The sequence below is a fragment of the Haliotis cracherodii genome, unplaced genomic scaffold, assembly GCF_022045235.1.
Source record: "Haliotis cracherodii isolate W230 unplaced genomic scaffold, xgHalCrac1.p SCAF_12, whole genome shotgun sequence".
NCBI classification, from domain to species: domain Eukaryota; kingdom Metazoa; phylum Mollusca; class Gastropoda; order Lepetellida; family Haliotidae; genus Haliotis; species Haliotis cracherodii.
In genome coordinates this window covers 12,015,939-12,042,181 of record NW_027266267.1, presented here as the reverse complement: position 1 = coordinate 12,042,181, position 26,243 = coordinate 12,015,939, and the positions used below count along the sequence as shown (strand labels likewise).

Below are 26,243 nucleotides of genomic sequence, written 5' to 3'. Positions count from 1 at the left end.
CACAGAGGTGATACTCTTGGTAATCATGACCACGGAGTAACTGAGTTGGCTTCAACATCACTTCGAACAGTTTATGAAATCCACAAGCTAACCAACTAAGGAATCCACCTCTGCAAAGCAAATTGTTGTTCCTCCCACAATGTGTTTTATTTAACCCCCGCCGCCCCCACCCTCCACCCCCCCCCCGGCCCCCCTTAGCAGAGAAATGGAGGTAATGGTCCTAAAATAACTTGAAATTTGGTCTGTATATATCATTTATGTTAGTCATTACTGGCACCTGGATTCCACAAAGCGCTACAACTTTCAGTCAGATCCCCATTTATATACTCTGAAACGGATTTAAAAACAATCTATGTCAGATGTACAATATTGTGTGAGGAGTCGTAATGTATTCATTTGGTCTTGTGATTGAAGGGCACGGGTCAGTGATAGGCAATGAGGGAGTGTGCTGGTGACTGGTTAGGGACACTGCCACAGTGAGCAATAGAAAAGCTGTATCACTGCAACCTGTCATTGAGCTCGCACCGCAAATCATTTGTTGAAAGCGAGAGCAGAACTCCAGTGTCCGGTATCACACAATCTATGTGATCCAACTCCCATGCTTCAACATTACTTGAAGCAGTTGTACCTCGACGATTGCTTTGTGGACAGTGGATCTGGTGATCAGTGAATCAGTGATCAGTCGATCTCTCCTTGTGGTCATCCATCCAAATACCCCCACCACATAGTATCCATTGTGACCCCCTGACCCCCATCATATTCGCCTCTAAGGCTCGTGGTTGGATCATAAACCCCATTTTACCTCACCTCTTTAAAAAAACATGTTTTTGTTTCTTTTGTTTGTTTGTTGTTTAACGCCGCACTCAGCAATATTCCAGCTATATGACAGCGGTCTGTAAATAATCAAGTCTGGACCAGACAATCCAGTGATTGACATCATGAGCTGCAATCTACGCAATTGGGATCGATGACATGCATCAACCAAGTCAGTTAGTCTGACCACCCAATCCCGTTAGTCGCAGCTTACGACGAGCAAAAAGCATGACCCATTTGGGATCCATATTCTACTTTTTCAATACAAGGAACACTTTCAGGGCAGAACTTTATCACAGCACCCAAAAAGATTCTGGAATACACTTCATCATCTAGGAGCAATTCTACAAAGTGAACTCGAAGCCTTGCACTTACAAACATTATCAACATGTCGCCAACACGGCATGCAAAAATAACAAAATCACACCTAGCTTGTCCTCAACTGCCATTACTCAATCCAGCATAGGAGTATCTAAATGCAGGAACACTGGACACCAGAAACAAAATATAAAATGTTAGATCTAGCTGATATGGCAAACTGTAGAGATTATACAGGAACACAGGATCATACATCTTCAAACTCAATAACGTCACACAATATTAGCATACAAGCATACAATATGTACAGATTTTACATGTAGTACAGTAAGTCACCCATCTATGTTTCATTAAAGCTATGAGTTACAGTTGCTGTCGAACTATCACCTATCATAATATATCCAAGCTGGGATCACGATATGAGAATCTCTTTGATGATGATTTTCAATTGAAAATTTGAAAAATAATCTATTTCTAGTAAATGTGTCTTTTCAAACTTTAAACAGCACTGCAAATACTTATAAGAATAATGAATGAATTTCTAGGTTGCTATGGCATGAACTGCATCAAGGAGAAGTTCGTCAAGAATGTTCCCATGTTTCCTGCATCACGATGCTCTGTTCTTGTTCTGTGTACACATCAGCATATTGACTGTAGAAACAAGGGATGGAAATTAATGCTTGACCGTAGGCCAAAGGCCAGTCGAAATTACTTCAGGCTAAAAAAGTATGTCTACTAGCCTTGTAACTTTTTTTGACACAATCTGTAAATTATCTATCATCCTATTGGTTCACCCTCTTAAATTGCTGCGATAAACATTTGGCACAATCTTTCAAGTCTTTCTTGTAATGAATAATGTACGCAATTTTCGAATTTACCAACCTATACATTGTCACTGAACCATAACAACAGAATGTGCTTATGGCAAATAAAAGATTATAATTTCAAAGTCTTCATATTTTATCATATTTGTAACCTTAACAGTGATAGCAGAAAAAATTCCACTAATTTCCATCCCTGTAGAACCATCTCTGTGGTGAGGCAGATCAAACCTAAGTCCATCTGATCCCAATATTCTGCCTGCCACATCTGGTGATATATTAGCACAGATCCAAAACCAGGTATCTTCAGAGAACATGAAACAGCAACCATGGGGGCGTTCGTGAAGTGAAAGCAGCTCTTCCCTCCTTGGAAGTTCAGTACAGGTGACACGCATCAACTGCTTACTTCCTTGAAACACCTCCTCTTTATAACACACTACACACAAGCCAGCAGGTTTGTGAGCAGAGATATTCACACCACTATACCTCACATATACATAGGCTAAACTGATCTTCTAACTCAACTGTTTTTACAATATTCACAGAAAAAGACTGTTTAGTTAATTCAATATGGTGACATTATCTCATCGTAAACAAAGCAATAATTTGAAGGTAACGTTCTTGGATCTTCAAACTGATAAATTTCATTACAGATTCTTCCAAAATGTTTTCCGAATTCTGCAGATTCCTGAAAATTGCTATTTTCAAGTTCTTCCACCTGCCTTAAAGTGAGGGTGTTTCTCCAATGCTGTACTGCCATGTGTTATAATGGTGATGCACTGATAGCATTAAATGCCTTGTGGTGTCACGATCATCCCAACAATGTCTTATTTGTAACGCAAACTGGCAGTGGTCACACATGCAACAAGTTACTGCAACACAGCTAGGATTTCAAGTCACATGACCATCTGATGCCATGTGACTGTCACATAATCCATGTCATGTGACGTGGCTAGAACATCTTATGCATTTGACAACATACGTGTCACATGACCATCACATGACTAGGACGGGGTACATTGTAGTCTTTCAGGGTCCTCAGCCTCTTCCTCATCAGAATCAGAGTCGCTGTTTTCGCTGGAACTCGACACCTCTTCCCCTTCTTGACGCAACTGATAAAAGGAAGACAATAGTTTCACTTATCATCTCCTGGCAAAAATAATGAAATTATTTGCTTCAGTCTGCGTGAAATGGTTTGATTTAGCAGGGCTTGTCTAACCTCTCATAAAGCAGTATTGTCGGAGTCAATCAGGAAGTCGGTTGGTTGGTTGCTTTGTTGTTTAACGCCGCATTCAGCAATATTCCATCTATATGACGGCTGTCCTTAAATAATCGAGTCTGGACCAGACAATCCAGTGATTGATATCATGAGCATCAATCCACACAATTGGGATCGATGACATGCATCAACCAAGTCAGCGGGTCTGACCTCCCGATCCTATTAGACGCCTTTTACGACAAGCATAGTCACCCTTTACGGCAAGCATGGGTTGCTGGAGATCTATTCTACCCCGGATCTTCACGGAAGTTGGGAACAACTGGGGAGGATAAATATTTCAGATGTAAGTGTTGCATAAGGACATTTCTTTCACTACTTAATTTTTTTCTTATGGCTTTAAACAAAATAAGGGAGAGAAACCAGGCACAGGCATTGCATATTAAACAACAGACTGTGACTTTAGCCACTAGTTCGAAGCCTGATTCTAGTTAAATTGCTTTCGGTCCCGTAAGCTCTGCTCCTAAATAACCATACATGAACACTCAAATCTACTGAAATTGATGTCATGTGACAGGTTCGGGCAAGTAGACTCAAAATATTTTGGCACACACTGAGACATAAATATCTCGGCCAGCTATCTTTAACTTAGGACTAACCTGTAGTCGAGTATCAAAATCATTAACATTGTATCCTCATGTTGGTCTAATCATATTGTCTGTGAGTGAGTGAGTTTGATTTTATGCCGCTTTTAGCAATATTCCAGCAATATCACTGCGGGGGACGCCAGAAAAGGGCTTCACACATTGTACCCATGTCGGGAATCAAACCCGGGTCCTCAGTCTGACGAGCGAACGCTTTAACCACTAGGCTACCCAACAGCTCCTATTGTCTATGAAACATTCCAGACATATCCAGTATGTCAGGCAGTCCAGTGGTTGCATCATGATCAACAATCCCCGATGTCCGGACACAATCACACACAATCAGCAAGATCACTGAGTTTGACAAATCCTCATCTAATCAGCTCTGAAAAGCATGCAGTACTGGGGGACCTGTTCTGCCATGTCCTAGAACAGAGATTGCCGAAATACGAAACCTACCCTCCTCCTGGCTGAGCGCCGGAAGTGGTGCATGATAAACCACAGCATCTGCCCATCGATCATCTCCGGCTCTTGCGTTCTCTCCTCATCTCTCTCTTTACAGTTCCGCTTCACTGCCTGCAAATGTATGTTGCTTGTTGTTTAACACAGCACCCAGCAGTATTCCAGCTACATAACAATAGCCTGTAGGTAATAAAGTCTGGACAGGACAACCCAGACTGGGATTTATTTAAGCTGAGACCCCCACAAATAAAGGCTGATCCCTGAGTCCCTGATCCAGTGATTGATATCATGAGCACCTCTTGAAACATGTAGATCACCCTACACCTCTAATTGTACAGTTGGGGAAATCTGGTGTAATGTGGAGATATGTCTGGATCAAATAATTTAGTGATTGATAAACAATCAATATGGTCTGGGGACGGTGACAATCACTGAATCTGAGCACTCGATCCAGCGCAGACTGCCGGGGATCTATCCTACCCCGAATCTCCACTGTGAGGCACAGGGAGACGAACTCAACAAAGTGGCATCTGGTCGGGACACCAAAGCACAATGACATGCATCATCTACAGTACAATACAGACATGTGATTCAGAAACTCAGTTCATAATTTCATTGCTTAGTTTCTGTTTCAACTGCAGCAACTTCCAATTATACGAGAGGAGTGCTTTGACTGGACACATGCAATACCATAAAAAGACTTCATACCAGTCAACAAAAAGTGTCCATAACTAGGTGTAAGGCCCTCTTTTTTTAATACTAGTGTCTGTGAAAGTTTGGTCCATGTGATTTTCTTTCATAGATTGGCATATTATTCAAATTCAAATGAAATAAGAAAGAAATGATGCTGCATCATTTGGCCGCTATGTATATTTACCTTCCTCAGTCCCTTCAGTCGGGTTGGTTCCTCTGCTGTGGGTGCCCAGATCTTGACATCATGGTCTAACCCACTCGTAGCCAGGATCGGTGCGAAGGGATGGGGCTCCAGCACGTTGATCTGATAACAAAAACAAAGACGGTTCAGAGACATTAATTTGTTGTTGTTTAACTCTGCACTCAGGAATATTCCAGCTGTATGACGGCAGCTTGGAATAATCTTGTCTGGACCAGACAATCCAGTGATTGATACTGTGAACAACGATCCACGTCATTGGGCTATGATGACATGCAATCAACCAAGTCAGCCTGGCCACCAATCCATTTGGTTGCCTCTTAGGACCAGCACAGGCTGCTGGGACTTACTTTAACACTGGATCAAAACTGGGTGAAAACTAATAACTTAAAGTAGCATTTCGAGGCTTTAGTATCACTGAACAGGGTTTGATGACAGGAAATAAAGTCCTACCCAGTTGTTGATCACTTACTTGATACAGGCACCTTTACTGAAACATTGCATAAATACAGAAGTTGAAACCTATACTAATACCTTGTCTTTAGTTGAATCAAAGTCTGAGTTTTGTTGGCTTCTTGTTTAATGTCACACTCAGCAATATACCAGCTATATGACACCAGCCTGTTCATAAACGTGTCTGTACTAGACAATCCGGAGAATCAAAACTCTTAGTGTAATAAATCCATCATAATGAGTATTTGATTGAACTCACCACACCTCCTTCATCGCCTTCCATGAAGTTGACGATCTTGGCCGTCTCCTTGTCCCACAGAAACACATGGCCGCAGTCACTGCCGCTCACGATGTACTCACTCTTAGGCCCATAGAAGTTCACTCCCTTCACTGAAACACATGCCCAACATTGCAGCCAAACACCATCACTCTTGGGCCCATAGAAGTTCACTCCCTTCACTGAAACACACTCCCAACATTGCAGACAAACACCATCACTCTTAGGCCCACAGAAGTTCACTCCCTTCACTGAAACACATGCCCAACATTGCAGCCAAACACCATCACTCTTAGGCCCATAGAAGTTCACTCCCTTCACTGAAACACATGCCCAACATTGCAGACAAACACCATCACTCTTAGGCCCATAGAAGTTCACTCCCTTCACTGAAACACATGCCCAACATTGCAGCTAAACACCATCACTCTTAGGCCCATAGAAGTTCACTCCCTTCACTGAAACACATGCCCAACATTGCAGACAAACACCATCACTCTTAGGCCCATAGAAGTTCACTCCCTTTACTGAAACACATGCCCAACATTGCAGCCAAACACCATCACTCTTAGGCCCATAGAAGTTCACTCCCTTCACTGAAACACATGTCCAACATTGCAGGCAAACACCATCACTATTAGGCCCATAGAAGTTCACTCCCTTCACTGAAACACATGCCCAACATTGCAGCCAAACACCATCACTCTTAGGCCCATAGAAGTTCACTCCCTTCACTAAAACACATGCCCAACATTGCAGCCAAACACCATCATTCTGCATTGGGGACAGAAAGTTCAACAAACTTGTTCAGTGATGATATCAGCCTACTTATCCTCATACAACATAGTGCAACTTTCTTTCTTCTTTCTTTGATCCTCTAACACAGAACCAAAAGAAGTGCCTCTCCACCATGCCAGATTAGAGTTACCTCCCTCTTAGCCCTCAATTTCCAAGCTCCTTCCCAGCACGTGACACCTTCGTGGACGCGGCCATTACAAGAATCTTGAAATTTGCCCTCTAACCCCAAATGTACCGTATTTTCTTGAGTATAGTGCGCACCCATGTATAATGCGCACACCCCTCTAGCGGGTTCAATATTTTGGAAAAAAAGAAATTTGAATATTATGCGCAGAAAAAAATTACACCGTACCCTTTCAGCAAAGTCCGGCAAACGAACGGGTGATGAGAAACTTTGTCAGTACAAATTCGAAATTTGAGATAAAAAATCACCAAACATGTTTATTTACCGTTTAAATAGTATTTATTGTTCTGCTAGGCATTGTTTTATATCTAGGGATTAAGATTACCTTGTGTATTTTCTAGTAAACTAAGCCGGAAACAGCAATCAGCTGTAAACACGTTTTCTTGGAATCGACCGGTGATTCGGTCAAGACACACCCAATGATATAACTCTATAGGATTTATAATGCAAGGATCAGCAACAATTGTATCTGAAACTATTTTTTTTAATCAGGAATAATATATTCCATTATTTTCTTAATTATATGCAGCCTTTACTAAACATATTTAAAATACTAATAACCCTAAGCGAAGCAGCTGATCGCTATTGCCGGGTATTATATTTTACATGGAACCAGTCTGACCAGTCACCGTGCACGTGATCGCGAGAATTTCATGTTGACATAGAATCGTCAAACAAAAACAAATATGACTTTTAACGAGGCAAAGTATGGCATTTATGATATATGTATCCATTCTCTGTCAACTAAAGTTCGTTTCAAGGCGTCAATAGCGGTATTCTGACCGTGGTTGCTGTTAATAACGGTGAGTTGTGCGATCTTCCGATCGCTTCACACACGATTTCGCGGAAATTAATAAAAACAATATTAAAAGGAATTTTGAATAAAATTAATGAAATAAATATAAGTCCAGATATACAAAGAACACTTTTTATAGCAAGACAGTGTAATTACATGATTAATTTGCGTACTTCAGTATGGATTTGTTGACATGGTTTTTCCGGTGTTTCGTGCTCACGGTAATGTCTTTCCATGGGGGAAAAAAACATCCGAACTCATAATTCGTGTATAATGCGCACCCCCTTCTACACAGCTGTGTTTTTTTAAAAAAAAGTGCGCACTATACTCAAGAAAATACGGTAGTAACGTTTATACTTTTGTTTATGTCTTTGGGAATGCAATCATAGTGAATTTTGAACAAGTTTACAACTGACCATATTTCCCAGAAAAATTTAACTTTTTGTTTGTTTGATCAGATTGGTGTCGAGATTCCAGACTAACAGAAAATCAACCAAATTCAAACTGACAAACAAAGAAAATAATTTAGAAGGGGTAAGAGTATTCGGCGTCACGGCAATCATCACTTGTTTGTAAACATAACGGTCAGTCAGATGCAAGTCAAACTCCAAGCATGGTTGTGGCCACCTTTCACAGTAGGGAGTTTTGACTGGTGGCAGCGACAGTATAGAGAGCCACATGAACGGGCCATCGCTGTGAGGAACTTGCCACAATTTCCTCTCATCTAAAGCTCTACGACATTGGACAGGGTTAGGTTGTGAGGGTCATCGAAGTGTTGTCTCAGGCTAAGTATACTACTATTATAAATATACAAATGTTTTGAAATTATTCCTTAAAATGACATGGCATAGCGCAAAGTATATCCCACAGAGGAGTTTCCCAAAATGGAAGCTCTAAAACGGGTCTCACGTACCCTTTCTTTGGGAATCAGTCAACTGGGAAATTCTGTGTTCGGTACAAATTATCTCAGTTCATCTGCCATCATCAAGTGTGAAAACAGTGAACGCTGTCCCGATATGAGAAAGATTTTACAGTGCCAAACCTGTGTGAAAGTGCAGCCTGAGGTCATTAGGTCCTACAATTCTATCATGCTTCTATTGGAGACACATAATGTATTATTATACCTCTCGTGATACTGCTACAACGTATATTACACACACTAAACAAAGCATCACCAGAACAAGCAGCTACTGCCAGATATCTAACCTAGATATGCTGGAAGACGGTACAGCAGTTACTCAAAGCAGTTTATTTGTGAGAGTTAATAACACATACTTAAGATGATGAATGAAATGTAACAGTCCTTATAACCCTTGCTGGAGTGGAAGTCTACACAATTTGCTATTACTGAGAGTAGGGCCGGGACGGGTAACTCGGGTACTCGGGTCAGGTGGGTACTGAGAAGGACCCGAGTACCCAAAGAACTACCTGGACCTGTGGTTGGTCATGTGATATATTGTTTAATGACAAAAATGATCTTGAACTATATCGTTACACCACAAGTCACTAATGTTGGCATTTCTTTCTGACTGTGGACCCAGACGTTTATATGTTTGAATAAAGATAAAACTTCAGTCAACTTCAGCATATGCATGACCAGATCGTTTTATACATGTCTCTAAAAATATTTTGTCCAGGGCTACAGTCAAACTATTCCCAATCGGACATTTTGTACCTATCTGTTGAGACCTACAGCTGGTATCCAGGAAGGGTCAGGTAATAGGTGGGTGGGTCCCTGGGTAGTAAATATGGACTCCTCCCAGACCTAGTGAGTGAGTGAGTATGGTTTTACGCCACTTTTAGCAATATTCCAGCAATGTCACGGTGGGGGACACCAAAAATGGGCTTCACAAATTTTCCCATGTCGGGAATCGAACCCGGGTTTCGGCGTGACGAGTGAACGCTTTAACCACTAGGCTACCCGACCGCCCCCGTCCCAGCCCTAACTGAGACAAATATTCACACCCAAACAATAGGTTGAATACACAGATGTACATAAATGCAACTTTCTATTGCCATGCCACCAACAATGTGATCATAAACTCAGGCTAATATATAAAGGAGGTTTTAGCTAAAACTACAAGGAATGAACTGTTACTAAAAAATATTATACTTGTAGATGTCATCCATTACATTGTCACATTCACAGTTACTGTAAACATATTTGTATTTGTTGCCTAAGGAAATGTTACCATATGGTAATAGTGCTATCTTGAAAAGATAGTTGTCTTTCATGATAAGTTTTCGATCTACAGGTGACAGACAAGCAAACATTAAACAAGGAATGAGAAAGTGATCATGGTGATGCCAAGACATATCACTACAAACATGAAATGAAATCATGGGGACAGTACCTGTAGCGTTATTGCGATGACCGCGGTACCTCTGTGTGAACTCTGCCCCGTCGGAGTGGAAGTTGTTGAACAGGTAGATGTCCTCATCATTGTATGTCCCCAGCACCTCTACAACCACACAGAGAGAAGGATGCTCAATATCACTTTATCCAGTTCATTATTCTTTCAAACCTGTCAAGGAAACCTGCTTTGCCACTGAACTAAGACAGTCTTCCGAAAAATGACACTGAGATATTGAAGCACCATCAATGATAACAGGGGAGGTCTCGATACAGATGTAACATGATACAATACGTATCGCGATACAGAAGACACGACACAATACACATACTGCATATACAACAAGTTTTATTTGTTTGTTGTTTAACGCAGCACTGAGCAATATTCCAAGCTGTATGGCAGGGTGTGTAAATAATCAAGCCCTTACCAGACAATCCAGAGAGATATTGTGAGCAACATTTCAGGGTGAGAAGACACTCTTATCAACTAAGTCACTGACCCTGACCACCTGATCTGTTTGCTCCCAGAGAATGATCAAGACACAAGCCTCTCACCTGTTCCATTGTAGTTGTAGCAGGCACAGGTCACGTTGGCCTTCACGTCACTGTCCAACTGAAACAATACCCAGCGTTAGACATAGGCACTAGTCCTATACTCCTTGCCAAGCTGCCCAATAGGTATCATAGGGACGAGTAGAAATTTGACATTGTTTCAGGGCTTTGAAATATGTTATCATTATAAGGACTAGTGGACTGAAACTGTTCTACCGCTGAATACCTCAATGCTTCATTTATCATGTCTATAGAAATATTTCTTCGGATCAGTTGGTTTTAGTGTAAGTTCATCTTAATACAGCCATGAACAGTATTTCGGTAATATCAGGCCTTGTGAGTGGGAAGAGAGCCAAAATGACAGGTGTAGGAGAGTGAGTGAGTGAGTTGGATCTAACACCGCCTGGAACAATATTTCAGTAAATCATGACTTGTCACAACACAGTAACTGCCAGAGAATGATACAACCATGATTCAAAACAACCTCGCAGATGACCTTGACATTGGACAGACAAGCCAATATTTCATTCTGTAGTATTTGTAAAGATGTATGCAGAGGTAACTCAGACACTCAAATTGATGTCAACATGTTTTGAAAAGATGGTGACCTTGACTTTTGACAAATCTTCAACAATTTTCCAGAGCAGGGCCCCATCCTTGAGAAGGTACATACCAAGTTCAATGACAAATGCAAAGTGTGACCTTAATCTTTTAAGAGACATTTTTCTCTCTGACCTTGACCTTTAACCTCATGGTATATGCCAAACAAATTCCACAGATACACATGAAATAAGTCTATTGCAGGATATCTGTTAATGTCAAAAGTCTTTGCACAGTATTCAAGAGAAGAGCAATGAAACCTCTTCTGACAAATACCTAAAAGGTGACCCTGACCTTACAAATTTGATCAGAGAAATCAGAAAAATGTACAGTGTAAAACCTTGTGTCTGCAGAGGTATCCATGTCTCAGAAACTGACTGTGAAAGAACCATCTGATCTTGATGTTTGATTAATCTTGACCCAATTCTTTTCAAAGCAGGTCCCATCCTCGAGAAGGTAACACAAAGTCTAATGATAAATACATTAATACATTTTGAGAAAGTGTCACCACAATCCATGACCTTGACCTGTAAACTTTACATGACATGTGCCAGAAGACTTCCTCATGGCCATTTGGAAGTGTTCATGGAAGAATCGTCTCTAATAATCTATGTGTGTCGTAGATCTATGAAAAATCACCGGCTAAAATATGTTCTCAAAGCAGTCCCATTTCATAGGGATGCTAATTTTTGTGTCCCAATATTAAACAACAGGATCCAGTTATTCACAGCTTGCCTAGTGCTATGACCATAGCAAGTCTCAGCCAAGTACAGCAGCTACAGGTGTGTGGAGATAAATCAAAGACATACCAGATGATGAGGGCAAAATTTCTTCAGCACTCCACCATTGACATCCTGCAAACAAAGTGATTAGTCTACATTGCCGACAGATACAGATACAAGTGAGCTGGTGAAAGGGGGTTTTACATGGCGTTCAAGGTTATTGCACTTATATAGCGATGTGCATGCATGTGCATGTTTGGTCCACACCAAATGGACCTTTGAGCACACTCAGTACCTCTACAGTTAACCTCATACCATACTACATCTTGTTGGTTTGTTGTTTAACGCCGCACTCAGCAATATTCCAGCTATATGACGGTGGTCTGTAAATAATCGAGTCTGGACCAGACAATCCAGTGATTAATATCATGAGCATCGATCCACGCAACTGGGATCGATGACATGCATCAACCAAGTCAGCGGGTCTGACCACCTGATCCCGTTAGTGGCATTTTACGACAAGCATAGTCACCTTTTATGGCAAGCATGGGTTGCTGAAGACCGACTCTACCCCGGAATCTTCATGGGTCCCATACTACATCACTAATCCCTGTGTAATGTGTAATTTCAAACAGTATGTACTTGTTTATTTTATAATGTTCACATGTTCCTATTACATTGTACAACAATGCATCATTAACTTATGTGACATTGGCAGCAGACAGGCCGACGTATCAACCTGGTGTAACCTGATTTTGTTTGGGGCAGCTTGATTTTCATGTCAACATGCACCTGGTGCAAGTTAAATCAAGTTCCTGATACCGAGCCCAGTCGATGTTTAGCAACAATATTATTCTGCTATCAGAAACTCACATACACATGTCTCTGACAAGGCAAGGTAGGAAATACTGTAGGACATAGAAATCAACTACTCCCAAGAACAAGACGTTTTAAATGAGCCGTAAAATTGACACTAAACTTCAAGTATATATGTCAGTTACTTCCTGTGAGTGAGTTTAGTTTAACTCTGCTTTTAACAGTATTCCAGTTATATCACGGCATGTCAGCTTAATGTGGGAAGAAAGCCCGAAGTGATGCAGGTCTTAGACGTTGACCACTTCGGTGAAACCCACGAGCATGGGTATGGTGCTGACAAAACTAGAAACATAATTAGAGAACCGGGATTCGAAGCCCCAATCATAGGTTTCTGGCGTGCCAAAGGGACGCAACTCTGCACAGCAAATCGCGGCGCCTTAGACCACTGGGCCACCCATGCCCCCCCTTCCTGACAGTGTTATTGTACAAGGACTCTACATAACCCTCACCTCTGCAATCCTTCTCTTGTCATAGACTCTGGAAAGGAAGCCCATACATAACATTAGTACAAGCTTTCATAACATTACACGCCTCCTGCAACAAAATGTACAATCAAATCAAATCCTGAGAAATGCAACATAAATTACCTAGAAAATGTAAATACATGGCAAATACATCCATGGCCTCAAGAAAAACTGGAGTTGATAATTAGCTTATACATTAAGTGACTTGCAAAACACATTATTATTACATGTAATAAAGTCCATCTATCTGACTGGCCAATTGCTGTCTTGCAAAAACCCTTAACAGTCAGTTGGCCAGGCTGTAGGGACAAAATGGCGTCATAGTGTTTGATATGCTGTTAACTGATTGACGCTGCTCACAGGATGAATTGCCATACAGGCAGTTGCAAAGCAGACCTCATATTGTCACACAAACATATTGCACAGAAAACATGTCTTGGTTGGTTGGTTGGTTTGTTGTTTTACGCCGCACTCAGCAATATTCCAGCTATATGACTATGGACTGTAAATAATCGGACCAGACAATCCAGTGATTAATATCATGAGCATCGATCCACGCAATTTGGATCGATGACATGCATCAACCAAGTCAGTGAGCCTGACCACCTGATCCCGTTAGTCGCCTTTTACGACAAGCATAGTCACCTTTTACGGCAAGCATGGGTTGCTGAAGACCTATTCTACCCCGGAATATTCACGGGTCACATGGTATACATGTTATATGTGTCACTAGTAAGGAGGATGGGGTTTTACGAGCTGAAAATCCCACACACCCGTAAGTAACACACGTAGCTCATAGCAACCTGTACATGAAAACATATGGGACATAAAGAGATCAGACACTCTCTTGTTTTAAGTTTGTTTGTTTGTTTGTTTGTGCTGAACATCGCACTCAGCAATATTCCAGCTATATGACGGCAATGCTGGACCAGGCACTCCAGTGATTGACAACATGGGCATCGATCCACAAAATTGGGATCAATGACATGCATCAACCAAGTCAGCGAGCCTGACCACCCGATTCTGTTAGTCGCCTCCTACTACAAGCATAGTCGCCTTTTACAGCAAGCATGGGTTGCTGAAGACCTATTCTGCTTTAGATCTTCACAGGTTTTTAAGTAACAACATTAACATTCACAATGAAGCAACTTGGCACTAGTGTGCTGTCTCCTTGTCACTTGTCAAGGTATCCAATGGACCAGCAGAATTTCATTCTTTTCATCACTATTCACAGAAAATGTCCCTCGCAAGAAAAATCATGTTTTTTAATAAAACTGTCAGGTCAGTAACATTTGGTTAACGGACATTCCCGATTTCCTCCCCCACGGCTGAGCTTGACACAAGGTACATGTAGTATGATAGAACTAGGAACAAACAAATCTGGCGCCAAGCCAGTATCAGAGGAACTAAGCTTGTATCACAAGCTCATTGTTTTTTCTTGAAAAATCGACAATCTGTTCTAAACTGACCTGGGCCAACTTGCACAAAGCAATCTTAGCGCTAAGATGATCGCAACTCCCATACTTTAACATAGGCTTACGATAGTCAAGTGGCTCCTGTTGTCTAATGGCAGGCAACGGCTGTAAACAGGACAGACTGTGGTGGAAGAGCAAAGGCTTACAGTGACAGAAATTAGTCCCATAGTCCTTGTCACACTGCCAAGGTATCATAAGGAAAAGCAAAAATTTGCCATTTTGAAGGGTTATCAGGACTAGAGGACTAACATAAAGACAAGAGGTATTTTACATTTCTCCAATGTTCTGAGATTTTTGAAGGAGTATATTCAGGCTAATGAATGTTTCAGGGTAATTTGTGTTCCCAGGATTAAAGTTTGTAAGAAAGAATTCAGATAACTATATGAGAGACTGACCTGATGTAGTGATCCCGACCTCCCACACAGAACTCGAAAGAGTTGCGTGGGTTGGAGTGGATGGAGTACAGAGCCACCTTCCGGTCATTTTCTTTGGTTGTAATCAGTCTGTGAAACAAGAACACCTCACTTATGCAGCGGACTTAAAAAAATATTTGTTTTATTTGTCATTTAAAGCCACACTCGGGTAAATTCCACCACCATGATGGCGGCTGTAAATAAACCCATCTGGACCAGACAATGCAGCAATTACAAGCAAAGGTTATCGGGGTATGTAGACACGCTCTCGATCAAGTCACAATGTCTGATCACCCAATTCAAGTCATGTAAGCATATGTTGCTAGGACCAATTCTAACCAGGAATCTCCATGGGTTAATGAGGATTAAGACAGAAAATGCACTTACAGTCAGTTTAGATACACCATAAAAACAGCCTTATTGTGCTATACTAGTTTCATGATAACTAATTGTGAAACAGAAGGTTAATCAGATTTGTCTGTCTTTGTTTGTTGCGTAAGGCAGCACTCAACATTATCATCACAGGCACATAGCATCATATACAAACACCAAATGTGACCGACCATGAGTGAGTGAGTGAGCGAGTTGGGTTTAACGCCGCTTTAAACAGTATTCCAGTTATATCAGGGCGTGTCAGCTTAATATGGGAGAAAAGCCCGAGGTGATGCAGGTCTCAGACGTTTACCACTTCGGTGAAACCCACGAGCACCGGTATGGTGCTGACAAACCCAGAAACATAATCGGGACGAACCGGGATTCAAACCCACATTCATAGGTTTCTGGCGTGCCCAAGCGTCGTGTGGGTCACCCGTGCCCCGACCAACCATGACATAAGGGATCCTTGTGGGTGAAAAATCACATTTTGACTTCATGTTATATTTTGAAATTTCAGTATCTTGGGACCACAAAAATACAATTGATAAGCTTCAGTTCATATATAATACACAGACCCATGGCATCAAACATTTGGACTCATTTTCTGCAGACATTATGAAGTACCAAGAGAAAAATAAAATATTTTTGTTTACAGTCAGCTCACATGATTATTTTTACGGTTGTAAGTTGACGTCAAATGTCTTTATGACCTCACAGAACATAAGGTCCCTCTTCTGGTGGGTCACAAATTACATACAGCACTGGGCCATTACATCGGGTGCCCTGCCTTGTACTGGTTATCTACAAAGCTGGAATGAAGGTGTGATGGAAAGACGGAGCCCCAACCTACTTGTTAGGCTTGTCCTGTCGGAGATCCATCTCGTACGTCATCGCATCCTCCCCACAGCTGAGAAACAGGTGAGGCGAGTCGAACTCCAGGGCCAGCTACACAAACACACAGTAACAAAACACTGTTGATAAGTCTTGCATTTCACCAACATTAGCTTCTTTCTGTTTGTAGGGTATTCTTAGGCAAGGCAAAAAATAATAGACTCAGCGCCAAAAACTTTCAAGTCAAAGGTGAGGTGAGGTGAAATTGGGTTTAATGTCCCGTCCAAGATTATTGCACTTATATAGCAATGTGCATGCACGTGTGTGTGTACTAGTCTGCACTGACGCCGAGATACCATGCCACAGTTTAACATGAATTCCCCAGTCAGCCACAGTATAGTGACTCTGAGCCGACAGTCCTTGTTTAGCCCCTTAATGCCGAGCACCAGACAGGGTAACAAGAAATGCCATCTTTAAATGTCTTTTGGTATGACGCGGCTGGGAATCGAATCGCAGACCTTCCGCTCTCCGGGCAGACGCTCTACCACAGAGGCGGTCTCAGGATTAACACCATCCATTCACTGGGGACAAATAATCCGTAATTCCTCAAAATAAGTTGATTATTCTCTAAATAATACCTGCAAAATGGCATACATTGAAGCCACCAGTGATGTTCCTATACAAATGCACTAACATCATATGACGCCAATAATTACAAAGGCAACCATATCTAGCAGCACCTAAAACCTTCACTTATTTTCTCCTGTACTGCAAGAGTAATGTACTGGCAATATATTGTGCTCTGGAATCATTACAAGGTCAAGGTCACTGTGAATGTCCTTCACCTTGTGTGCTGCCCCCTTGTGTTGGGCCAGCTTCTTGGTGCCCTTGCACACCCCAGTGAGAGATAACTCCGCCAGCCTCACTTGCCCATCCCGTGCACAGCTGACAACATGACAGTCACCACTATACGGCATGAACTTTGCCTGCAACAATCAATGTAATCCAGTGTCTTCAACAACATTACAGATGTAGGATAGAAACATAAACTCTTTTCATATACAGATCGTATTGATGAGGATCAGGACAATTTGTTTTTTCACTCCTGGATAAATAAGCCCTTGTTACATCTTTCGTTGGGATCGGGTGGTCAGACTCGTAGACTTGGTTGATGCATCTCATTGTATCCCAATTGCCAAGATCAAAGCTCATGATGTTCAGGCTCGATTATTTACAGCCTGCTGTCGTATAGCTGGAACATTGCTGAGTGCGGCATTAAACAACAAACAAACATCTTTCTTGAAAACAAATATAGATCTGGTTGTCCTGATTTCTGGTAAAGTCTATAAATATTCAATATCAACTCAACATGCTCAATGGTCCCAAAAATGTGCCAGTGTTTGAGGGTTAACCAGGAGGCTACACACCCCAGTAAGCTGTGTCAGTGTTTGTATGTTTACCATGAGGCTACACAGCCCAGTAAGCTGTGCCAGTCATTACCTGAAAGTCTATAAATATACAATATCAACTCAACATGCTCAATGGTCCCAAAAATGTGCCAGTGTTTGTATGTTAACCATGAGGCTACACACCCCAGTGGCTGTGTCAGTGTTTGTATGTTAACCAGGAGGCTACACACCCCAGTAAGCTGTGTCAGTGTTTGTATGTTTACCATGAGGCTACACACCCCAGTAAGCTGTGTCAGTATTTGTATGTTAACCAGGAGGCTACACACCCCAGTAAGCTGTGCCAGTGTTTGTATGTTAACCAGGAGGCTACACACCCCAGTATCTGTGTCCGTGTTTGTAGGTTAACTAGGAGGCTACACATCCCAGTAAGCTGTGTCAGTGTTTCTATGTTAACCAGGCTACACAGCCCAGTAAGCTGTGTCAGTGTTTCTATGTTAACCATGAGGCTACACAACCCAGTAAGCTGTGTCAGTGTTTCTATGTTAACCATGAGGCTACACACTGAGTAAGCTGTGTCAGTGTGTTTATGTTAACCATGAGGCTCCACACCCCAGTAGGCTGTGCCAGTGTCTGTATGTTATCCAGGAGGCTACACACCCCAGTAGCTGTGTCAGTGTTTGTATGTTAACCAGGAGGCTACACACCCCAGTAGCTGTGCCAGTGTTTGTAGGTTAACGATGAGGCTACACACCCCAGTAGCTGTGCCAGTGTCTGTATGTTATCCAGGAGGCAACACACCCCAGTAGCTGTGCCAGTGTTTGTAGGTTATCCAGGAGGCAACACACCCCAGTAGCTGTGCCAGTGTTTGTAGGTTAACGATGAGGCTACACACCCCAGTAGCTGTGCCAGTGTCTGTATGTTATCCAGGAGGCTACACACCCAGTAGCTGTGCCAGTGTTTGTATGTTAACCAGGAGGCTACACACCCCAGTAGGCTGTGCCAGTGTCTGTATGTTATCCAGGAGGCTACACACCCCAGTAGCTGTGCCAGTGTTTGTATGTTAACCAGGAGGCTACACACCCCAGTAGCTGTGCCAGTGTTTGTCTGTTAACCAGGAGGCTACACACCCCAGTAGCTGTGCCAGTGTTTGTAGGTTAACGATGAGGCTACACACCCCAGTAGCTGTGCCAGTGTCTGTATGTTATCCAGGAGGCTACACACCCAGTAGCTGTGCCAGTGTTTGTATGTTAACCAGGAGGCTAACACCCCAGTAAGCTGTGTCAGTGTTTGTATGTTAACCAGGAGGCTACACACCCCAGTAAGCTGTGCCAGTCATTACCTGAAAGACGTTGCTCCTGTGGCCACTGTCATACACAAGGGCCGGCCGATTCCTGAGCCAGTTCCACAGCACTATGTTGAGATCATCAGACCCACTCGCCAGCAGTGTGCCTTCAGTCAGAAACAACAACAGCACAGTGAGCATGTTCAGGCCTCTCGCCTTCACTTATCCTGGGAAGCCCCTCGCTCTTTACCTTACTTTCATGGTAGTCTTAGCAGTTCATACATAAGAAGCAAACAAAATTTCCCAAAACTGTGTAAGGAAGCAATTATTTTCAAATTAAAACAAAACAAGTAAAATAAGGCTTTAGAGCAGACATTGGCGCCCTTCTGCGCTCCCAATGATCAACCTGAAAATTTACATCGGTCTGTATTTTCTTGTTTATGTTATAGATTATTGACAGAAACCAGTGGTGTCAAAGGGGTATATATACTTGCCTAGAAATTATAGAAAAAGTCATCTTTTGCAACGAAAGTAAAATGTGAATTCATGCCACGAAACTAACTTGGCATGCTTGTAGAGACTAACATCTAGCCTCTGAAATGAACTATCTTATAGAAACAAACAGTAGTTAAGTTATAGGTATAAAGTATAACTAAAACGAGCCTAGAGACTTTCCTTATTAGCAGATATGATCCTGCAGTCATCTAGACTTGCCTAATACATGTATTATAGACTTGCATGGGTTTCAGATTGTTTCAGGGTCTGTATGACAGACAGGCATACAGGCTAAATGTTTTGTTTAACACCAGAATCAACTTAATTCCAAGGCCATATTATGGTTACCATGGTTACCAGGAACTATTTGGCAGGACTGATCAGTGGTTGATAGCATGAGCAAAGTATTATTAATAGTCAAGCTATCAGCAGACACCAACACAAGATTATCATGGGCATGTTGAGTGACAAGCAGATCTTCATTCTAAATCAGTCCCTACTACTAGTGGTTGAGTCACCGTTGTCAGAGGCTTGTGTCCAGCAGGACAAGCGGTGCCCTGTGAGATTAAAAGAAACAGGTGCAAAAGTGAGCGTGGCTCACTAATTCAAACATGTCAAATATCATGTATATGATGGTGGCCCACAAGTAATCCAATCTGGACCAGACAATCCAGTGACATCTTCCAAGGAAAGGGAGTCAACGGACTATAAAAGTCCACATGTCGACCAGTTTCCTTTTTATAGTCAGTTAACTCCCTCATGAAGATGATCCAGTGATTGATGGTATAAACAACGATACACGCCATTGGGATACAATGACACGACATCAACTAAGTCATGGCCTTGGCCAGCTGATGTATTCGGTCACACGGACACCTTCAAGGCTACTGACGAAGTTGTGAGTGCGGTGGCACATGATTTACATCTTCAGTAGGCTGAATGGTCGAATGATCAGTTTTGATAAGCATGTGCTTGATTTCAAATACTCAATCCCTAATTTCCACATTTATTTTTACACGAGACAAAATCATGGACAGATTTCCACCTATAACCACTGCTTCCAATTTTAAACCTAACCCTAATCCTTAAATATTTGTAACTTTTGCTTGTTCTGCATGTTAAAGGGGCACTGATCTAACACAATTCCCCGAACTGGTTGTTGCCTTTGTTATTGTTTTTTCCCCGTGAGTACCCGGATGATACGCAACGCAACTGAGCGTGACCAGAGACTGGGCTACCGTCTGCAAGGACAGCTAAATAAACTTGGAGGCTGGAGGCAATATTTGTTTTACGCATTTTTGAACACTGATTGGTTAACTGTGATCTATAAAGATTTCGACAAAGGGGGCATGTTAATTAAATTCTTCAGCCTAAACAAACAGACAAAAACAACAGCGGAGCTCATCGGATGTCGTAATTTGGAAATACCCCAGATGGTTATAGTTTAATAATAAAAAAAAAAATTCCATGCAGTGAAAGCATTTTCGGATTTCCGATTGCGTCGATAATATGATTACTACTCCCTTGTTGTCATCCAAGTTTTCTAGTATAACCCTACACTTGTGTATTTGTCGTCATTCACTTGATGCTCAGTTAATGAATTTATTACAGGTACAATTAGTGGTAGCACCACTTCCCATTTGGCATTTATTGTGTCTGGGGTAATTATTCAATCTAAATCCAGGTCTGAAGTGAGGTGAAGTGTGTGTTATGTAATATGCACGTGGCAGACCAGCAAGAGATGAATGATCAGTTGATTTACTCGTAGTCATTAAAGGATTAACAGATAATACGTTGATTGATTAATCACTGTTATCTTGCACAGTGGACATGTCAAAAGTGAGTGTTTACATGTCTAGGTTTACTAAAACAAAGGGAATACACTCATATCATTGCGTGAGGTGCCGATGTAAAAACAACATACTTTGTTTAAAGGGTTCACTGATAATACGTTGATTGATTGCTCATTGTTATCTATCACTCAATGGATTTTTTAGGAACCGTGGACATTATTAAAATAGTTGTCACGTGGGCTTTCTCAGCATACATACACGAAAATTTGCCAAATTGGTGTCACATTTACACGGACGGATCCTCAGATCCAACCTCCAAACACACGGGTTTCGGAGTCCATACCACACAACCAACTAAAACCACACAATCCTTCCGACTCCCAAATAACCAATCAATATTCATGGCAGAACTAATGGGCATGGCCTCAGCCCTCCATAATCAAGAATCCAAAAACTACAAAAAAATCCTAATACTTACCGACTCCCTAAGTGGACTGCAAGCCCTCCAAAACAAAAATACCAAAAACCGACCTAAATTAATAAATCAAATACTTAAAAACTCCAACGACCTAACTAAGGCAGGCAAACAAATAACCTTCTTGTGGATCCCCGCCCATGTAGGAATATACGGTAATGAAAACGCGGATAAAGCAGCTAAACTATCCCTCAAAATCCCAGAAATAAGCTTAAACTTACCCATCTCAAAATCAGAAATTAAAATTGTAAACAAGCAAAAAATCACCAAAAAATGGCATAACCAATATCTAAACTCAAATAGCCAAATCAAAAAAGTGCTCAGCAAACCACTAACCAAACCAAAAATTCTCCATCCATCAAAAAAAATCGACAGAATAATCACTAAACTCCAAACAGGACACACCAACCTAAATAACCACCTAAAAAAAATAAAAAAACACACTACAGGTAACTGCCCACATTGCAAACAACTAGAAACCCCAGAACACGCACTCATCCACTGCACACACTACCTCACACATCCAACCGAATTACAAACCACCCTCAATCTAAACAAGGCTCTCACTCTAGAAGCAATACTAAACCCAAAAAATAAACTAGAAAACTTCAAGGCCTTAGGCGTATTCTTAATCAAAACGGAACTAATAAAACGCATCTAAAAACATAATAACCTACCAAATCAAAATCACGTAAACAAACAAACATCCACCATACCCAGCTCCCTTAGTTCTCCTCCCCAACCCCATCGGCATCTATTCCAAACCTCAAAATTCCCAAATTATATATAAGCAACCCCTAAAGCCCCCTCATAGGTTGCACAGGCCACCTTCGCCCCTTTCGGAAATACATTAAATGGCCTGGCCGGGCCCGTGTGCGAAATACGCATCAGTCGGAAAGCGCACGTTAAATCTCCAAAGTAAGTAAGACTTTCTCAGCCGACCCTTGAGACTTGACACCTATGTGAAACACCTGAAACAATCTACGTGATCAGTTGAGAAACGAACACGGGTTATAATATCCCGAAACAATATATATCTTTTAAAATATTCGATTGTTACTGAGACACGTGACATCGAATAAGTTTCTTTGTACAGCTGCAGACGAGTGGGATATTGTTCCTTTGTGTGGATATTCACGGATACATTCCTCGATCAAGGAAGCTGCCTAAAATTTATACACATAAATTTAGTAGGTTGTAATTATGATATTTGCATTTTGTTTTCCTTCATTTGCTGTAGCATTGAACTGATTCGTTCTTGTTCCTCTACATCTTGGTTGGGAAATTCTTCAATGTGCGATAGACTTGTTTTCACGTCTTTTCTTTTGAAAGCGTGTATATATTACCGTCAATTTGTAAAATGTGATTCTCTCAGGCAATTTATAAAATGTGTAAATATTTCAGTCATTTTGACTGAAAAATCTGTCCAGATTGACTAAAATTGATTTAGACGATCAATAGGGCCTAAAACATCACAATAGATTATTATGTAGGATTAGAAGCCAAACAACATAGAAATGTACTTTTCAACATTTTCAGTCTCTTGGAAATGACATTAAACATCAAAATGTTTGGAATTCGTTATCATAATAATACAGATGGAAATGTTTTTCTGTCACTTTGTAAAATAACTGAATATTTAGGCGTTTAATAAATTTGAAAATGTTACATATTTTTACCATGTGTTTACAGTAAAAAAATAGTACACACTATAAAAACAGCAATGCTCAGGTGAAATATTTACTTTGTGTTGCAAGTCAAAATAGTATAAATGAAAATCGAAAAATTACCAAGCAAGTGACTTATCAAAACTTCGTCACCATTACCGATGCTACCCACAAAGATACATACATTTCCTTCTCGAAAACTGTATTTCATTTTGTTGATCAATGTGACCATAGGCCCTTATTACTACCCATAAAAGTGACTAATGTGCTTACGAATGGCGCAGCAGAGGTCGCGAACTAGTCTAGATTTCTGCTATACATCCGGGTACTTACTGGGAAAAAACAATAACAAAGGCAACAACCAGTCCCAGGGAATTGCTTTAGATCAGTGCCCCTTTAACTAATTTTTACATAAATATTTTTCTTAAACTTCTAGCACTGTGACTAGCCAGGAGTTATGATTCTTAAAAAAATCGGTGAAGGGTTTTACCTCCAGGGGTTTCATGGATGAAAAATAAAGAATATGTTCCGTCCTGAGGGACACACAATAATATTACTTGTACCAAATTCTTGAAAAGAGACATAGGTCCTGTGATTAAAGTAATTATCAAATATTAAAGTAAAGTACACCACAGCATTTCATTACTTTACAAGACCCTCATCAGAGCTACAGTTAAGCTGAGTATTTGCGTAAAATCCCCCCCGCCCCCCCCTCCCCCCCAAAAAACAACTAAAAAAAATATTCAAAACCCAATTACTTTCAATTAACCTGTGTACAGAAACGAAAAAATGTGTTAATGAAAAAACTCAAATGTATAAAAACAGCTCTCATAAATACCCACTGAAGCTTATAAGCATGCGTACAACAGAGCTAATTTCTGAAACACAATTACAAGCCAATTTACTTTCTGAGTTAAGCCTATACTTAGAACAGTTATATACATATAAAACATTATTTAATTTTTTGGAAATCTCAAAATGTGTTCTCATTTTGCATGATTGGGGAAAAACCCAATAATGATGAATAGATGAGTAAAAAAATATAGGTTACCCAATGAAAAATGTAATAACTCAATTAAAATAGAACCCTTCGAGTAAAAACTTAATTGTTCAAAAATTTATCTGGAGCTCTGCCTCATAGTTAGGACCCTTGGAAGTAATTATTGGGGTCCCTTAAGTTTTGTCACAAAAAAAAGGTTCTCAGGACATGGCGGAGCCATCACTGCTGAAAAAAGATTTACCGATTCTGTTGAAGTGTAAAGCGTTGACGCATCCCTCATGATATTCCATCCTATACTGTAACTTTAGTCTTTGTACCATTTGAAGACTACCCTGAATCTTCTCACGAAATAAGGATGGAGGTGATCTATTGGTGTAACCATACTCTCGATCACGCAAGTCTGACACAGCTCTCCATTTATGACGTGGTCTGATGCCATCGTCGTCAACGTCCATCTCATCCTCACTTTCAGATTCAGATTCTTTCTTCTTGCCGGTGTCAGCATTTTCATTGTCACTGTCCTCAGAGTCACTTGAGGATGAATTGCTACGCTCATGCCTTCGCTTACGTGTGCCAGGGGAGCCTGTGTTTGTTTCGGAGTCATCTGCAACAATATTTGTGGATGTATCACTGACATCATGATGTGGACTAGTAACGGGTGACTCAGTCATATTAGAGGTAGCAACATTTTCACTATCATCGGTGTCATTACAATCACGCATACCTGTGCTTTCGGATGAATCGATCCCTACATCTGATGTTTCATCTGATTTAGCTTTCACGTCTTCCCATTTGACATCACTGACCGATTCACTTTGTGAACAAGCAGCACTGTCATTCAGTGATTCACTGCACTCCGCATCTGACATCTCTTTTGCACTTGTAGTTGGAGACTTCTCCATGTCAATACCACTGTCATCTTTCTTGAGACTTCCTAAAGTGAAGTTTTCCCTGGACGTCATACTAGATTCTGACAAGTCATCGCTCGTGGTTGATGTTGGGAGGTTGGACTTGTCATCAAATTCAACAAAATCGTTCTTGTTGCCTGAGCCACTGCAAAGTCCATTTCCTTCGGTGTTATTGTTTGTGCTTGAAACCTCTTGATCGGATGCATCTGCCATCTTGCAAGATGTTGCAAGAAACTTCTCACGCAGATTGGGTAAATTGATTGGAGATTTGAGACGATCTCCGTATTGTTTCCTTAATGAGTTTTCAAAATATTGCAACTGTCATGACGCTCCGATGATCTCATGCTCTGAAACGTAGAAAAACGAGATACTACTAATCTCAAATACACTAATTTGTCGTTCAAAGACTGAATTATATGACTAGATAGCCTGGGCGTCTTGAGTGATTAAGCGGCCATATTGGGACATGAATTTACATCCAATAACAAGTCACTCGGATCAAAATGTCAAAATAAACAAAACGTTATTGGCTATACTGTCAATGACATTATATGAAATGAAAGGCTGGACTTTATCATGCAATGTATTGTTATTAACGAGCGAGAGGTACATGCGCACCACTTTATCTCCGAGGAACTGCGCAAAGTGTTCTCAGGAAATGTTTCCAAGCTTCTCAGCTGTGTCGAGATAATCCTTGTTTTCGTCTCGCATTTGGGCAGTGAATGGGAAACTAAGAGGTGATTGGTCAAATTTATCCACCCAAGAGGAGATAAAACTATCACAGTTATACATGTATTATTGAATTTGGAGTTCTATCACTATCGTTTTAATTTAATTTGATCATTATTTATATTAATTATTACTGCGCAATACATGTAG

The 26,243-nt window shown here is 41.0% G+C and overlaps 1 protein-coding gene across 2 annotated transcripts; it reads right to left on the bottom strand.

Moving 5' to 3' along the window:
* Positions 1–194: 194 nt before the first annotated feature.
* On the bottom strand, positions 195–26,068 carry LOC139458179 (DDB1- and CUL4-associated factor 8-like). 2 transcript variants are annotated; one of them, XM_071239513.1, is made up of 15 exons: positions 25,983–26,068; positions 25,181–25,711; positions 24,698–25,060; positions 19,084–19,193; positions 17,181–17,321; positions 16,355–16,449; positions 15,112–15,219; positions 13,227–13,254; positions 11,989–12,033; positions 10,583–10,640; positions 10,029–10,136; positions 5,879–6,009; positions 5,152–5,271; positions 4,272–4,388; positions 195–3,064 (listed from the first exon to the last, which is right to left on the bottom strand). In XM_071239513.1, the coding sequence occupies exons 2-15, from the start codon at positions 25,575–25,577 to the stop codon at positions 2,957–2,959; spliced, it is 1,929 nt and encodes a 642-aa protein (XP_071095614.1). In that variant the 5' UTR covers positions 25,578–25,711; positions 25,983–26,068; the 3' UTR covers positions 195–2,956. The 2 variants fall into 2 exon arrangements, with proteins under 2 accessions (XP_071095614.1, XP_071095613.1); XM_071239512.1 differs by having other exon boundaries at positions 24,698–25,711.
* Positions 26,069–26,243: the final 175 nt, after the last annotated feature.

Excerpts from the sequence above, each read along its gene's own strand:
- LOC139458179 (XM_071239512.1), bottom strand. The coding sequence starts at position 25,577 with ATGGCAGATGCATCCGATCAAGAGGTTTCAAGCACAAACAATAACACC. Across the intron at positions 16,450-17,180 it reads ACAAGGGGGCAGCACACAAG|CTGGCCCTGGAGTTCGACTC; the intron begins GTGAAGGACATT and ends GTGTTTGTGTAG. Across the intron at positions 3,065-4,271 it reads GGCGCTCAGCCAGGAGGAGG|TTGCGTCAAGAAGGGGAAGA; the intron begins GTAGGTTTCGTA and ends TCCTTTTATCAG.